General features: G+C 44.7%; 1 protein-coding gene across 2 annotated transcripts in view; it reads left to right on the top strand.

Moving 5' to 3' along the window:
- Window positions 1-4234: 4234 nt before the first annotated feature.
- SPATA20 (spermatogenesis associated 20) overlaps window positions 4235-17867 on the top strand; it is a 46540-nt gene continuing 32907 nt past the window's right edge. The window contains exons 1-8 of one of the 2 annotated variants that reach the window (XM_063120226.1): window positions 4235-4341; window positions 9212-9349; window positions 11368-11432; window positions 13292-13446; window positions 13562-13705; window positions 14434-14635; window positions 14738-14871; window positions 16106-16210. In XM_063120226.1, coding sequence (XP_062976296.1) covers window positions 4250-4341; window positions 9212-9349; window positions 11368-11432; window positions 13292-13446; window positions 13562-13705; window positions 14434-14635; window positions 14738-14871; window positions 16106-16210 — 1035 coding nt within the window. In that variant the 5' untranslated portion in view covers window positions 4235-4249. Of the gene's footprint in view, window positions 4342-4511; window positions 4587-9211; window positions 9350-11367; window positions 11433-13291; window positions 13447-13561; window positions 13706-14433; window positions 14636-14737; window positions 14872-16105; window positions 16211-17867 lie in introns of those variants that run through there. The other variant, XM_063120228.1, reaches the window with a different exon arrangement.

Raw genomic sequence — 17867 nt, 5'->3', positions numbered from 1 at the left:
TCTTTTGCTTTTCATTCTGTCATCTCCCGCACAATGAATATTTTATATGCCAGACCTACTTCCCACAGCATATATTTCCAAATGCCATAGCTGGATGAATAGCACATAGACTCATCATTGGTTTTGCTGCAACGGACTCACACAGCTACCCCTTTGGAAGATGACCCCTGTGTGTGCATCCTTCTCCATTAGATGCTGACTTTGATTTTAATCCTAAATAGCTTTACTTAAACGGAAAGCAACCAAGGGCTTGAACCTAGTGGACCCAGCTGGCCCAGCTTCTGCCTTTATGGGCTGTAGAGTGGCTCTCTCCACTGGAGGGGAAGGGAGCAGAGAAGGGAGACTAGACAACATAATAGTCCATGGTGGGGTAATAGTCAACTCCATGTTTGGTTATCGAGGGGGTACTCCCCACACAACATGATTATAATCAACTGTGGGGTGGGGTTGGGCCAGACTCAAGTTGAGTATTAGTCAATGGTGTGTTTGACTGACACATTCCCCCCACTTTCTCCCCCCCCCTCAGTCCTCCCACTGATATCCCATCAGCCATTGGAAGTTCTGCCAGCTGGTCTAGAGCGGCAGCTGCTGCTTTGGTCACTCTTGCCATAGGACTCTGTAGGCAGCTGAAATAGTCAACTCAATGGGGCAAAACGGTCCATGGAGCCCGACAAACAACATGCTAACCAATGGTTGTGTGACTAGTCAACTCCACAGAGCATTGTTTTTTCCCCGTTGGTTATTTTGGGAAAATAGTCAGCCGTGGGGTGTTTTTGCCTGACAGACAACACAATAACCAACCGTTGACTATTCAACTAACAGTTGCCTACTTAAACCACTGTTGGGATGAGGTTAGACAACATATTAGGCAACGGAGGGGGTAATAACACACTCACCGTGCATTATTCTCCTGGTACTCCTCACACAACATGTTGCCCCTCCCCCATTGCATGGCTGAAAGTCCCAGCATCCTCCTGAGCTGCCGGTGCGCCAACTACCCTCCTCCCTCAGTCTTCCTGGCTGCATCCCATCAGCCATTGCGAATTCTGCTGCTCCTACCGGAGAACTCTAGGGCCAATGGAATAGTGCACTCGATGGAGAGGGGAAGCCCTTCACACGACATCTCAGTACTCTCAGTTGTGTGTGTGTTGTCGCACCCCCCACGATACAATAATCAACTCGACCGACAGTTGCCTCCTTGCCCCACACCCCCGTTGATTATTGTGTTGTCCAAACGCAGCCAGTATCTTGAACCTTTAAAGGGAAGGGCCCACTGCTCGGTAGTAGAGCCCATGCTTTCCATCACTATGGTTCCCAGGTTGAATCCTCTCCCCATTATCTCCAGTGAAAGAATGTTGGGGAGTAGGTGTGCTTGAGGACTAGGCACGCAGGCCAAATCCAGCCCTCTGGAGTCCACCAGACGCGCCCCCCCCCCCCATTCCCTCAACTGCTGAACCTTTGGTTTCTTGGCTTTTGTACTTCTTCCTTCCCATTCTCAGTGTGAAATGCCTCTCTTAAGGCTTAACTACTAACAGTAACAGTTTTAGGGTGCAATCCTATGCATGTTTAGACAGAAAAAGTACTATAACTCCCAGCATGCCCCAGCCAGCACACATTGCAACCCCTCTGCAAGATGATCCTTGTAGGACTTTTTTTTTTTGTCCAGACACACATAGGATTGCACCCTGAGTCTGATTGTACTTTGGGTATTTTGCCAGAGTGTCTCACTGAAAGAGATTCCATACCTCTGAAGAACACAATAGCAGGGTAGAGAGATTTATTAGGGGAGGGACCAGAGCTCACAGGTAGCTCACCCGCTTTGCATGCAGAAGGTCCTTGAGTGCCATTTTTTGGTAGAAAGACAGGATATAAACCAAATAAATCAGGTCCCAGTTTTAATCCCTGGCAATCATCCCCAATCAAAAAGATCAGGTAGGGGCTGAAGTGAACGTCTTTTCTCAGCCTCAGAGTTGCTCCTAATCATAGCTGAAAAAATAGCCTGACCCGGTGGAAAGCATGTATCAGTTTCTACAACCCACTCTGGCAGTCTCCAGGCAGACAAAAGAATGAATGCTCCTTCAAGAAGAAAAATAGTCTGCACATTCTCAGAGGATCTTTGCCTGTTATGAACACCGATTCCCCGGAGAAGAAAGGAACTCTTGCTTCAGATGCTTAAAAGGAACTCAGACCGAGTTGCCAGTTTTTGAAAAAGCAATTATTATTATTATTATTATTATTATTATTATTTATTTATTTATTTATATAGCACCATCAATGTACATGGTGCTGTACAGAGTAAAACAGTAAATAGCAAGACCCTGCCGCATAGGCTTACAATCTAATAAAATCATAGTAAAACAATAAGGAGGGGAAGAGAATGCAAACAGGCACAGGGTAGGGTAAGCAGGCACAGGGTAGGGTAAAACTAACAGTATAAAGTCCGCACAATATCAAGTTTTAAAAGCTTTAGGAAAAAGAAAAGTTTTTAGTTGAGCTTTAAAAGCTGCGATTGAACTTGTAGTTCTTAAATGTTCTGGAAGAGCGTTCCAGGCGTAAGGGGCAGCAGAAGAAAATGGACGGAGCCGAGCAAGGGAAGTAGAGGCCCTTGGGCAAGCGAGAAACATGGCATCAGAGGAGTGAAGAGCACGAGCGGGGCAATAGTGTGAGATGAGAGAGGAGAGATAGGAAGGAGCTAGACCGTGAAAAGCTTTGAAGTTTAACAGGAGAAGTTTATATTGGATTCTGAAGTGAATTGGAAGCCAATGAAGAGATTTCAGAAGCAGAGTAACATGGTCAGAGCGGCGAGCCAAGAAGATGATCTTGGCGGCAGAGTGGTGAACAGAAACCAACGGACTGATGTGAGAAGAAGGAAGGCCAGAGAGAAGAAGGTTGCAGTAGTCCAACCGAGAAATAACCAGTGCATGAACAAGCGTCTTGGCAGAAGAGAGACAAAAATGCGTTGCTAGGGCACCTCCCCAACCCTCCTTCTCTGATGCATTTTATTTCAGGGCATCGCATGAAGAGGAGGAGGAGGAGGCAACCAGGATGATCAGGGGTCTGGAAACAAAGCCCTATGAAGAGAGACTGAAAGAACTGGGCCTGTTTAGCCTGGAGAAGATAAGACTGAGGGGAGACATAATAGCGCTCTTCAAATACTTAAAAGGTTGTCACACAGAGGAGGGCCAGGATCTCTTCTCGATCCTCCCAGAGTGCAGGACACGGAATAACAGGCTCAAGTTAAAGGAAGCCAGATTCCAGCTGGACATCAGGAAAAACCTCCTGTTAGAGCAGTACAACAATGGAACCAGTTACCTAGGGAGGTTGTGGGCTCTCCCACACTAGAGGCCTTCAAGAGGCAGCTGGACAAGCATCTGTCAGGGATGCTTTAGGGTGGAGTCCTAAAGCTTTTAAAACTTGATTTTGTTCTGACTTTTATACTGCCTGTTTGGTGCATTCTCTTCCCCTCCTTATTGTTTTATTATGATTTTATTAGAATGTAAGCCTATGCGGCAGGGTCTTGTTATTGTTTATTATTATTATTATTATTATTATTATTATTATTATTATTTATTTATTTATATAGCACCATCAATGTACATGGTGCTGTACAGATTACACAGTAAATAGCAAGACCCTGCCGCATAGGCTTACAATCTAATAAAGTTGTAGTAAACAATAAGGAGGGAAAGAGAATGCAAACAGGCACAGGGAAGTGTAAACAGGCACTGGGTAGGGTGAGGCTAACAGTATAGAGTCAGAACAAACTCAACATTTAAAAGCTATAGGGAAAAGAAAAGTTTTTAGCTGAGTTTTAAAAGCTGTGATTGAGTTGGTAGTTCTCAAGTGTTCTGGAAGAGCGTTCCAGGCGCACCATGTACATTGATGGTACTATATAAATAAATAATAATAATAATAATAATTCCTGCATTGAGCATGGGGTTGGACTCGATGGCCTTGTAGGCCCTTCCAACTCTGCTATTCTATGATTCCCTCTTCAGTTTCGCGGGATCATGACGACCGTGCTCCCTTCTTCGCGCTATCCAAACCAGAGTCACACCCCTTCCCCCTGACCCTTGCGCTCGCTGACGCTTGAACCGCGGCGTCCCTCCCACCACCAGGCCCGGCCAGGGAGAACAGCAGGCGGCTCCTCCTTTCGGATGAAGCTGCGCGGCTGCCTCTCGTCCCTAACGTTCACTCGGGGGCCACTCTTGGCACCGCCCTTCGTCGCCCTGCAGCGTTGACGGCGGCGATGATCTCCGCCCCCGCCGCGCTCCTCTGCCGCGCTGGCTGCCGCCTGCTGTTCCGCCCGCCCGGGCCGACCCGAACCTCCTGGGCTCGCAGGTACAGGGGCGGCGAGGGGCGCTGGCTGAGCAGCAACAACGTCACCCGCCACCCGAACCCGGAATCCCTCCGCCCCGGTGACTTCTGGAACCAGACGGGTCACGTGCTGGCCGTGTTTACACGCTGATAATAACCTAGTAATAGAGCCGTAGCTGAAAGGGGAGGGGATTCCGTCTGCTCGCGAGGGAGACACACACCGCTTCGCTCCTCCGATTTCATTTGGCTTCTTTCCTTGCCAGTCACTGGTAAAAGCCTAGTGGTGGTTCGGTTCCGAACAAAAGATCTCTTGCTTTGCTTGCTTATAGTGGAAACCTAAAAGAGTTGGCTGCTTCTGGCCCAAACGGGATCTACTGATATTGGTCCGGCTTCGTCGCCTGGATTCGGTTGTTCCTAGTCCCCAACGCTGAAGCGGTGGCGATGTAGTTTCACTTTAATCTGGGGAATGCTGGGAATTGTAAGGAGGTTTTTTCAGTCAAAAAATGCCTAGGATTGTGCCCTAAAGCAGTCTTTCCCAACCTGGGGCTCTTCAGGTGAGTTGGACTGGGGTTGATGGGAGTTGCAGTCCAACCTAACTGGAGGGCACCAGGTTGGGGAAGGCTGATCTAATGGGCTGTCATCCTTTTAGGAGCAAAAAATGTTGACATTTGCTTTTCTGCCTATGCTTTAGTATTTCTGCTGTTCATCTCCCTGCCTGTGTCACTGGTGCAGTTCGATTTACTCTGCTCTAACTCAGGCCTCTCCAGTTTATTAGACCTTAGACAGAAAACACTGGTTGTTCTTTCTGCTGTTGCTGATTTATGTTTCACTGCATCCTTATAGTATTGTGTTTACAGTTCCCGCTGTTACTACAAACTTCCCATCCCCTGCTCAAAGTGCCTGTCATATGATGGGTTCAACTTGTTCCATACAATTGGCCTTGCTAGATTGGACCATGTCATTAGTGTTAGTCCAAAATAGGGTGGCTAAACCGCTAACTCTGGGACTGGCTGTTGTGATCCCATTATGCCAGTGATTCTCTCTCAACACTGGCTGCCAGTCCATTCCTGGGTCCAATCAAAAGTGCTAGTTTATCTTTTAAAACCATAACAATTTGGGGGCAGGTTACTCAAAGGAATGGGCATTAGAATTACCTGAGGTCCTGTCGAAGGCCCTCCACCAAACAATGCAAAACAGGTGATAAAAGAGAGAGAGAGAGAGAGGCTTTTCAGTGATAGCACCCTATTTGTGGAACATTCTCTCCAGAGAGGCTCACCAGGCGCCTACATTATGGTTCTTTTGGGTTATTTTTTGTTCTAATGTTTGTATTTTATATTTTAAGGTATTGTACACCACCCAGAGAACTTCATTAATTATTGGTTTTAGAAGTACAGTAAATAAAATAAAGAAATAAATTCTGTTTCCAATCTTCTTTTTTCTGCATTAAGAAAAATATCCCATACATATTTTTGCTGGGGTAAGCCCTGCTGACTTCAGTGGGATCTCCAACTCAAATTATGATGTATGTTAATTTTAGATCTTGTAAACTGCTTAGATATATTTTTGATAGGACAAGTGATTGATTAAATACATTGTTATCATTATTTATTTATTATTTATTTACAATATTTATATACCGCTCCCCATTGAGAATTTCGGTGATGAATTATCATCATCGCCAACAACAATTAAAATAATAATATACGGTAGGTTTGTAGCAGCCTTAGTGAGCTCCAGTGGATGTTAGTGTGCAGGAAAGTGAGGAGTTACTAGTCATGGGGTAAAAAGAATAGTGTGTGAGGAACAGCCTTCTATAGATCTGAGCCCCATGGGGAAATCTCAGTGATATTTTAGGAGATCTCCCAATGAAAACTGAAATATTTATTTAGTTTTTTTCTCTCTGTCCATCTGCTGGGCTTGAGATTGATAACATGTAAAATAAGACAAAACCCATATAATAGCCGTCATATTATTTATGATTGGAAATACTTGGGGTTTTTTAGTGCACAAATACATGACAGGAAGCTTCCCCCAATCCTGTTTTCCTATCATACATTCAGATGAAAATACAGGTACCTTTTTTGGTGTACCTGTAAAACATTTTACATCTAAAATGTGACATGTCTAGCAGCCTTAGGAGACATATTGTAAAGTATAATATAGCCAAAAATGCTTGTGAAATGTCCCCCTATCTGCATTTTAGAGCTGACACTTTTTTTTTAAAGGAAGCACTTGCTCCACCCTCCAGAGGAAATGTGATTTCTGATTGGTAGACACAAATCACGTCCTGGAATGTAGGTGGAGTCAACACCATTTTGAAAATCCACAGCCGTGATGTAGGTTCGTTGTGATGGCAGAAACAGACAAGGGGCTTTAAGGAGGAGACAAGAGAGGCCACCTGATACCAGTTTTAAACTGAAACTACACCAGCAAGCTGTATGGTGTTTTCTATTTGGCCGTGCTTAGCAGAGTTATAGCTGTTCTGAAATAGGGGAGCTGTTTACATTCGGTGAAGCTGTGATGCTTAGAAATAACGGATATCTGAATAAAATGGACGTTGGGCACTCTTAAAGAAAAGGCAGCTTGATGTTATCATATAATTTTGTGGAAGGCTTTCTATTGCTTGTGGGACTGGTTGACCTTAGAAGTTAGAACATCCCTTATTCCTAGGTCTCAACTGTAACTTCAAGAACCGGTGCTTGCCATCCACTTCGCTTCTCTTTTTACTTTGATATGTATATTAAATGGTGGCTCTGAAGACAGGGGCTGTCTTATCTTTCACTCTCTATATAGTGTTTAGAAAATTTTAGGCACTTAATAAACAATAGAGATATAAAATTTCCAGAAATTTTGAAGTCATGGGGGGGGGAAATCATTTTTTCCTTTTTGTGGGGGTGGGGGGAAATGGAAATTTTCAGAAATTTGAAAGACACTTCGTTACTTTAGGAACATAAAATGTAATTATGTACAAGTTGGGTTGGCATAAAATTATCACATTTGGTATATTAAAAGTACAGTGTATTCAAACAATGATTAGAAATTGAATTTACTTTTTAATTTTTTTTGTAACAAATGGAGCTACAAGTTCCTGAGCTGTAAGGAACTTCTTTGGTTTTGCCAGTTTATGAGGATCAGGCAAAAAACAATTAAAAAAACAAAAACAGATGAAACCATCAACATTAGTAACAAAGAAAATTATTTCATGTCTTTGCTAGTCCTCCACAATGTAAAGCAGACATAAAGCACCCATTCCCATATAAAGAACTGAGAAAGTGGTGCAATGGAAGTGCCCCCTAGAGGCAGAAATGCATCTTGCTCTTGTATTTGAGAGTTGTAGTCTCAGTTTGCAGCCTAGGATTTGCTTGTCGTCAGTGCACAGAAACCGTGCACAGAATTTGTAATAATCTGATACTGTACATAGTTTTTAGAAATCATTTGGAGAAGTAACTGTATGAACACCTTGTCTTAAACATTTTATTCATCATGCTAAAATAAAACATTCCATAAGTCATTTTTTCTTCATTTCCCTCCCATTTTTTTTTTCAATTTTTGGGGAAAAAAACAACGGTTTTGGAAGAACCATTTCCCCCCAGTTTTTCCCAGTTATTCACACCTCTAATAAACAATCATAAATAATAATTATAGATTAAGCAAATCCTAGGTAGGATCATAAACATAAGTACATTCTAGAGACAGGTATATGTCAGATCGTGATTTAAGATTATGTTAATGGAAGGATTGGGAATGGTGAGGTCATTACTGGAGATAAGAAATGTATTTGTGGATGACGGAATAAATTAAAGTGGATAATATAGATGTATATTCAGTAGAGAGGATACAGTATAGTTGAATGCTGCAAACACATTATCTTCATAATGGTGTTTAAAATTAGTTCCAGTGATACCCTGTGGTTTAGACATGATAGTATAATTTTCTATCCAATCATATTTTATATTTATTTATTTATTCCTTAAATGCCTTTTCCTAGTTAAAAAGGCATCCAGAGCAGTTTACAGTAAAGTTGGACAAACTATTGCAAAATGATAAAACGTGATAATAAAACACAAACAAAAAAAAACAGAGCAACCACATGAAACATAAAAGCAATTGGCTCCAATAAAACAGTCAGATCATAAAAGCGTTCCGTAAAATGAAGACTCATGATTCTGATGTTGGTGATAGCATTTGTAGTTTAAAACCCTTTGTGCCTTTCTTGGTATTTTGTGTGTGACATAAATATTCAGGTTTGTATCCAACCCTGACTGTCTGCCAGTGAGTAGAAAGCGCTGGTGGAAAAGTGTGTGCAGTCCCCACCTGCCCACCCCTATCTCCTTCCAGAGCAGATTTGGAAGATGCATGTGGGTGGGTCTGCAGAGGGGAGGAGAGCAAGGGGAAATCCTGTCACATGAGTGGAAGTCAGTGAAGTCAGATTTAAGCTCAGGTGTCTGGAAGCCATTGAGTAGCATGTTGTATATATCTCAAGAGTCTGAGGCCATGAACCCTTGGACTAGGAGAGGTACTCTCCTCTCAGCTGCAACATAGCTCATGCATATTATAAGCAAGACTTGTTTCTACAGGCCTACCCAGGAGTTCCATCCCAAGGAAGTCAGTGATCCTGAAATTACTATGCATATTATACCTCAGGCCCGGCAACAGGCCCCTGTGCTTACCCCAAGACTCAGTTTCATTGGTCCTGAGCTATCCTGAGCTTGCTTCTTTCGTGAAACAAGCCTGCAGTGTTTACTGCCAAATACAGATTTCGGTCTGTCCAGATACCGATCTCATCAGGATGTGTTTAGGTCTCACAAGAAGTCTGGCACTGGAACTAATCCAGATTGTAGTGCTAAGCAGATTAGCCAAGATAACAACCTTCTGTCTGTGTTTCTTGTCGCAGAACCGTGTTCCTGAGGACAGCCTTAGCCATGGCCACAGGAGGGAAAGGTAGCCATTCAAACCACGCTCTCTACACTAACCGCCTGATTCATGAGAAGTCTCCTTACCTCCTTCAACATGCCCACAACCCTGTTGACTGGTAAGACAGGTTTTCTTTTAAAAGGCAGTCGAGTGGGGCAATATGGCGGGGCTTTGAGGGAAATAGCTCTGGAAGTTTGTAGACACACTTCTTAAGGAAATACAGGTTTTTTCTCCCACTTCATGTTACCCGTTCTCATAAACAATTCCAGCCATTCTTCCTTCTGCACCCGGGGCTCCCTCCTGTAATACCTACATGGCAGTCTCTCATTTTTCATATCCCTCCTCCAAACCTCCCTCTTTTCCTGCTTTTGGATGGGTTCTGAAAACATTTTTATTTAGATAGCTGCTCAGTTTGCAATTTTCTGCTGTTTTAATTGTTGTTTTTATTCTGCTTAGTCTTTTAAAAATATATTTTATGTAATATAGCAGTAACAACAACAAATAGAAAAGGGGGAAATCTTATCAGGAAACATATATAATCATTAACGCCTTTACTAGGGAAAAGAAAAGAAAGGTGTGAACAGGAAATGCAAGGGGGGAAGGATTATTTCCATTTCAAATACATACGTGAATGTATGCAGTCCATATATCTAAATAAGCATCCATACGACTTTGACAGTTGTAGGAGATAAAGGTAGCAAGAGCAGTAAGATCTTCCTTCGATTGAGGATAGGTGGTGGGTGTTTTTCCCTTTTAAGCTCGGAGTATAAGTCTCTTTGCAACTGCAAAGGCTCTTAGTATCCACTTATGCTGGCCTTGATGCCTGCTATTTTGGGTTATGCTTAATATTGTTGGTGGACTTTAAAGTAATTTTTCTGTGATTATTTATGCTATTGTACACTGCTTTGATTACATGACTGTTGTAGAAAAATGGGTTATAAATGAAATGAATGGATAAATAAAATTCTATAAATAAGTAGGTATGATGAGTTAAGGGCATTGACTCACTTCCTATCCTGAGCTTGGTACACAGATCCATGACAGTACTGAAGAGCAGAAGCAGGTCTGTGTTTGTTTCAAACAACTGGAGCTCACTCAGATCTGCACAGGCCACCCTGAAGGTTACGTACAGGGTGCAGGCTAAGGAACAAGAGTCCTGAAATATGCAGTTGCCCACCCAGATCCTCCAAGAGTGCTTGCAGAACACGATTAGGATTCTTCTTATTGCTGTTCAATACCGAAAAGCTATTTTTAATTTCTGGTGGTCCACAGAGATTTAAACAGTAAGAAACCTGACTTCTGATGAAGTGTACAGCCTATTCATAGCCTGTGCTAAATGGTCCTTAACAGCAACAAACACACACACACACACACACACACGCCCCGAACATGCACAGGCTAGTAGATCACCCAGGCGAGTTGCTCTGGCATCGTTCCAGCATTTGGAAAGTGTTCTCTTCCGTATGCAAATAGCCTTGGCTAGGCTCATCTGTGGCTCCCTGTGGAGCCGAGAGAGGTTGTGCTGGCAGCGCTTTTGGGAATAAACCAGTTCTTTCCTGTCTGTGGGGTTCATCAGACGAATATTTTATTGCATGCTTGCTACTGCCCACTCACAGTTTTTCGTGCATCCTTTAGATGGTGCCATCTGTCCCCCGCGCATCTCCCACTCCTTCTTGCCTTTTTCCATCACAAAATGGACCCCTTTTAATCTGACCCTTTTTTTTAGGAAATGGAATGTGCCGCCATTTCCTACTGAGTGCAGGAAAAGAGGCGCGATAAAAATGGCCCCTGAAGGGGCCACGTGGTCTTTGTTTACTTTCTCTTTCTTCGCCGGGAAGAAAGAGGAAGTATTGTGGGACAGGAGCAGGGGGTGGGGGGAGAGAAGCGACAGTAGGTAACCGTGATTTCCCCACCTTTTGATGACATTCTGAGTGAGATATTGGGCTCCACAGCCGGGCTTGGGGGCAGCGTGCACATCTTCTGTGGGTATTGTACTGTCTGAAAGTGACTCGTATGTAATTAAGAAAGACCAGTGGTTTGCTTAAAGCCAACTGCCTGCATTCAGTATAGGCATATTAAACGGGGTGAGCTATAGAAAGAAATCCCAGCAGCTTTCTTCATTTGTCTTCTCTTCAGGTACCCATGGGGTCAGGAAGCCTTTGATAAAGCAAAGAGAGAGGATAAGTTGATATTTCTATCAGGTAACTGGGGAACAGCTCCATTTTATGCTACTACACATGCACATTTATAACTTCCTATACATATACACATGTACGGTGTATGTAGAAAACATACAGAACAAGACAATGGGTTGGATCCAACGTCTGCCTGTGCAATGGGACTTCATCTTGTGTAACAGGGCTTCCTGTTGCTCTTTTCCTCCTGCAGCCTCCACCCCTATCTGTTCTAGAGGGTCCCCCAAGCTCTGCAACAGACTTGGGGTGCACATGGTTGCCGCAGAGGGGGAAAGGAGAAATCCATAGTGCCAGCGGTTCCCCTTCTCCGAGCTGAACGGCACCATTGAATCCAGTCCAGTGCTCCCCGTTTGCTTGAAAGTTGCTTGATATCTGAGAGGATGAGCTTGGAGGAATAAATGTTGCCCCTAGTCGGCCCTCTTTCACTGGGCACTAACATTTTTTCAGTTGGCTTGTTTCTGGGAGAAAGGGGCAAGCAACGCCTCCTTGTCTCTCCTTCTTCTGGAGCGTTCTTACACTACTCTTTGTGTGTGCGTAGTTTGTATCTGGAAACATGCTAACTTGTGAGCAAGCAATCTAGCTTACCTTGTAGAAGTCCTATAGAGATTTGCTAGTGGAGGGTCCTTTCCAGATCTGCTGTCTGGAAAGGGCTCCTGCTTACTGTTTCAAGCCAATAGGAATTTAGAGTTTGGATCAAGATACGCTTTAGTAGAATGTTGGATGTCTGGGATTTCTTTTTATTTAAAACAACAACAACATTTAAACAGTGCAATCCTATGGATGTTTACCCAGCAGTAAATGTGTGGAGGATTTAACCCTAAAATGATTTCTAGTCCCCATGGTTCTTCTTCAAGCAACTTTTATAACTTTTACTACTTCACTATAGAAGCACCATTAAACGTCCTCAGTCACATTTCTTAGATTTCCCCAGCTCACTTTTACGGTTAGTTCTTTGCTCCCAGAAGTATTCTTGGCACACTATTCCACAATTTATTTATCTTATGGTTAGGACCTTCTATGTGGCTTGCAGTCAACATTAATTCTTGAAGAACTGTTCCCCATTTGTTTCCCATTTGTGTTTGGTGCATGGGTGTGTGTGAGAGAGAGAGAGAGAGAGAAAGAGTTTGGCCTAATCTACATGAAAAGCTTTATCACACCAGCGTTATACTGTGCAATCACTGTGAATTGCGTGCAAAGGACTCTGAAGTTTTCCAGTTTATAATCTGCTTTGACTGTGAAGTACTCCCATGCATCCTGCTTTAATTGTGCTTCAAAGGCAAAAGCCTCGCTGTATTTTGCTACTAGTTTTGGAGCGAATCATTTGTTGTTTTCCGAGCAGCCATTGGGGGTGCAGGAGCAGGATTTGATACTCTTAAGGTTCAAATTAAACAAATGCTTACATCTGCGTAAGTTTTAAAGATAAAGACTTCAAAATTGGCACAGTAGTAGATGTTAAGGAGAGCTTTAAGCATACCAAATTTGAATCGGGTTGGGTCATCCGTTGATTTTTTATGATTTTTTTACACTTCCCCCCCTTAAACCCTTTTTCTGGTATGCAAAGGATCTTAGGAACGCTGCCGCCCGGGGTGTGATTTAGCTAGCAACAACAACAATAGTGACAACTTAGTGCTGTAGGGGATAATTTGAGGGAAACAGGTACATGGGATGAAGCTAGAAGCAGGATATTGCACCATGAAAGCGGTATGAAAGTATATAAAAGGCAGGAGCCACAATACTGCTTTATAGTGGTATTGAAGTGCACTGACAACTGCTGGGGCCCATTGACACATACCATATACTGCTTTCATACTGCAATATCCTGCCTGGTGTAGATTAGGCCTTTAATGGACAGTATTTGTTTTCAGTTGGCTACTCGACCTGCCACTGGTGTCATGTGATGGAGCAAGAATCCTTCCAGAATGAAGAAATTGGTCAGATTCTGAATGACAACTTTGTGTGCATCAAGGTGGATCGTGAGGAGCGGCCGGATGTTGATAAAGTTTACATGACTTTTGTGCAGGTGGGGAGTTCAAACTTGGGGTTCCAGGCAAATCATTTGGAGAAGACTCTTTCTGTTGTTCCTGGTGTCAGGATGATGAAGGGAATCTTAACACATCCCATCACTTTATCGGCAGGCAACCAGCAGCGGAGGGGGCTGGCCCATGAGCGTATGGCTGACCCCTGACCTCAAACCGTTTGTAGGTGGGACCTATTTCCCTCCTGAGGATGGGATTTACCAGGTTGGCTTCCGAACCGTTCTGCTCCGCATCCTAGAGCAGGTATGGGGTTCAATATTCAGGATTGTATGATGGCTTGAGGTCCCCATTGGAATAATACAGCAGTGACCAAGCTGTTTGTGCCAATCCTTGCCACCTTTCTCAATTGCACATCCTCATGTGCACCTTTGAAAGCATCCGAGAGCCCTAGTTTGAATCAGCAATATGTACACGTTTCCTTTAGCCATTCTAGGGCCAATTCTGATGTCGCGGCTGCTGTGTAAAAGCCGTCGGGACTGTCTTCTGGGTGCTTCCAGGCAGAGGGCTCCTACTACCAGTACTCAGAAGGCATTGTGTAGCTTTCCTCTCCTTTTCTACTTAAGGGATGGTCTTAAGTAGACCAGTGGGAGGGTTATGACCCCCTGTAGAATTCCATGAATGAGGCAGGGCAGTGGCGGGATAAATAAATGCCTTGTCTGAATGCATCCCCTCCGTGGCAGCGGCTGCTAGAATATCTGAGAGGCACCCACTGTGGTTTGCTTCTATCACATTGAAACCTCACCTCTGGATTCGTATGTGGGAAGAAGCATCCTTGATGGCAAAGTATTGCCCTTTTCTGAGTCATCCTAGCCTGCTATGCTCCGATATCTGAAAGCACTGTTAAATCTCTGGGTGGGCAATGATTGGCATTTTTAAAAATTATTTTTCGTGAAGATCAGCAAAAGGGTGTGGCAAAAGGCACGAGTGAATAGTAGCAAAACTGTGACTTGGATGTCTTTCCTCCTTGCCAGTGGAAACGGAACAAAGCTACCCTTTTGGAAAACAGCCAGAAAATCTTGTCCGCACTGTTAGCCCGGACCGATATTGGTGCCCGAGGGGAGGAAGCCCCCCCGTCCTCGAAGGAGGTGATGACCAGATGTTTCCAGCAACTGTCAGAGACCTACGATGAAGAATACGGTGGATTCTCAGAGTCTCCCAAATTCCCTACTCCAGGTTAGTCCAAGGTCATTTGGTCAAGCCGTTGCGGTAGAAAGGTGTGGCGCTGCATGAGCAACTGATCCGGATTCCTTCTTTCCCTGTTTTCTTGTCTTCCAGTCAACTTTAATTTCCTCTTCTCCTATTGGGCTCTCCATCATCGGTCAACGTCTGAGGGAGCTCGAGCGCTTCAGATGGCCCTGCACACGCTCAAGATGATGGCGTATGGTGGGATTCATGATCACATTGCCCAGGTAAGAAGGGAGGACAGTGTCAGTTGAGTGGTTCCAAACATTTCATGAACAGATTCGCCGATAACAAAAATTCAGGGACTGCTGGCTGGTCTCTATTCCTTGACATGCCTTTTCCACCCGCTCCCAGCTTTAGCCCATTTTCAGAAGGTAGGTAAAAGTAAAGCCAACCAATATATCGTCGTTCTGGAAGTAGAAAAATGCTAGTTGTTTAAAAGTGTTGCATTTTTCAGAAGTCCAGATCTACACCGGAAGAAGAGACCCCTGGACTGAACAGCTTGCAACACTTTATTGGATTAGCTCAGGGGTGGGCAACCTTTTTGCCCCAAAGGGCTGTGTGTGGTGGTGGGCTTGGGGTTGTATGCTGGTGGGCATGGCTTGGGCCCGCACAGCTTCCCCGACCCCAATTCTCACCCCCAATACACACTCATGCACAGCCCCACCCTTCCCCATGCACACACACATATTCACTCTTGTGCACACTCAAAGGCAGGATTGGCATGCGGGGAGGGAGGAGTCAACCCTCCACTCCCTGTGTGCCTCCTTCCCCATCACAATTGGCAGGCTGGGGGCGGTATATAAATGTAATTAAACCGTCTAGAGAACTTCGGCTATGGGGCGGTATATAAATGTAATAAATAAATATTCATGTGGAGGGCTGTGTGCGGGAAGGATCATTCCTGCATGCGTCGTCTCCAAAAAAACCATGCTCCTCCCAGCCTGCTAAATAGCTGAGTGGCAGAGTTGTGGTTGCTAGGAGTGCGATTTGCAAGGAAATTCAGCAGAGGCAGTGACAGGATTTGGGGGTCATGGTAGTGGAATTTGGCGGTGGCTTGGGGATCTGCATGGGCTGCACTGAGTAATAATAATTATTAATAATAATAATTTCTTACCCGCCTCTTCCTCTGGATCGAGATGGGGAACAACATAGAATACAAAAATATTATAAAATACATAAAACTGATTAAAACTTATAAAACTAATACATTATTAAAATAGCAGCCAGACATCTTAAAATTCAACTGGGTAGGCCTGACGGAAGAGATCAGTCTTTACAGCTTTTTTGTAAAGACTGAAGGCCACATGTGGGGTGCAAGCCGTTAGTCCAATAAAATATCTTTTTTTAACCTATTTTGTGTAACTTATTGCACAAAAACCTTTCAGCCAAAAACCAGGTTGCAAAAGCGCAGAAGTGATGTGAAATGTATTTCTCCCTCATCCGCCTCTACCCATGCAGGGGTTCCATCGCTACTCCACTGACCAGCGTTGGCACGTCCCTCACTTTGAAAAGATGCTGTATGATCAGGGGCAGCTGGCAGCGGCCTACGCCAAGGCCTATCAGGTATTCCCCGGCAGGGGCTCTCTGTGCAATACCCTGTGGTCTCCATATGGGCCCGAAAGAACTGGTAACCGAGCAACGCTCACCTCAGCCAAAAATGGGACTGGAAGCGGGGCATCAGGTGGCAACACCTGGGGAGAAATTGGGTGAATTTCCATGGTAGTGGAACGCCATGTTACCACCACTTTTCCATGCTTTTGTCTGGCTGATTGTAGATATACTGGGGAAAGGATATGCTATGGTTCTCCGAGGAATATAATACGTCCTTTCTCTTCCTGTGAATTCTCTGAACCCACATCATTTATCCTTTGACTCAAATCAGTCAGCCACGTGTGGGGTGGCAGCATTTGGGGACTCAGAGTGTATGTCTACAGGCCGTCACCATAACAGGGTAGGAAGACCACGGCAAGGTTGAGTGCGTGGGTGAGGCGGGGGGAGGGAAGGAGAAGTGCTTTATATTCCTCAGTATCTCGATTCCCATTTGGGACTCAGCTCAGCCTGTGGCTTGAGATAGGACCTGTAATTGCCAGCCGGCTGAGAGAGTACTTGAACCTTCATTAACCTCACATTTTCCACTTGTCGTTGAGATGACTCGGAGGTAAATGTGAATGGTTAGGTGAAAGGAGGTGAGATTAGGGAAGAAGCAGTTATTACAGATGCACGCTTAGCTTCCTGAGCTCAATTCTTGAATCCAGTGAGTCATGCATACAGGCAAAGGAGAGGAAAGGGGATGGTTTGTTGTTTTCCCTGTTCCTCCTAGGCCATCTATGGCTGCTGAGGGAGATGGTGACATGGTGTATAGGGCTTCCCTTCTCCCCTTTCTTCCTGCAATGATTCTTGGCAGCAACATGGCACCTCAGGAGTGTAATGAAAACCGAGACCAACACGTAGGCCTGTCACTGTGTGTGTTGCGGAGAGGAGCCAGTATTTACACAGCATTCTTTAGGGGAGAGAGGAACAAGAAATGGTTCCCTGGAGCAAAGACTCTTGCACTCCACCTGTGTGGCAGGCCGTGCTCCGAGATGGAATGAATTGCTCGGGACTTCAGCCAGAACTGCCTCCTGTGGGACAATTTGGAGAGAGAGGGCAGCTTTCACGGCCTGCCTCTCCCTATCACACTTTTCACACAAAGTTTCCTAGTTCCGCGAGCGTCTTTGACCACCATCATGCTGCGTTGCACAGACGATGGGCCTGAGAACATTTCACAGACTGTGGGAACTGCACCCATTTTGAACACAAACTGCACCCATTTTGCTGCTATTTATTTCTAGGCTTAGAGCGGTGATACGATTCCATCCAATTCCGCAGAGCCAAGAAGAAGGCACCTGTCCCCTGCGCCTATCATTTATTCAGGAGGCAACAGCTGCACAATGCGCTGGGGGCTAAGTGACCTGGGTGTGATCCTTTCTGGCAGTCAACATGCGACCTGGAGGTTTTTGAGCATGCAGATAGTGTTGCAATGTCGATCTAAGGGATTTCAATGGATCCTAGCAGTTGCATGCCTTGCATACCTTGGTCTAGGTATTAGGCTCCTTCCACCCACACTGTGGGTTAACATCCTTGCACCATCCTCCCCCTTGCCCCCATATATTGGCTCTTTTAATCATCGAGCATCATCAGACGGGGTGGGGGGGGAAGGGAATCATGTTTCCTTACCGTC

This window comes from Elgaria multicarinata, chromosome 3 (genome assembly GCF_023053635.1).
Source record: "Elgaria multicarinata webbii isolate HBS135686 ecotype San Diego chromosome 3, rElgMul1.1.pri, whole genome shotgun sequence".
NCBI classification, from domain to species: domain Eukaryota; kingdom Metazoa; phylum Chordata; class Lepidosauria; order Squamata; family Anguidae; genus Elgaria; species Elgaria multicarinata.
Note: the sequence above shows the minus strand (reverse complement) of the source record. Positions and strands in the feature narration are given on the sequence as shown.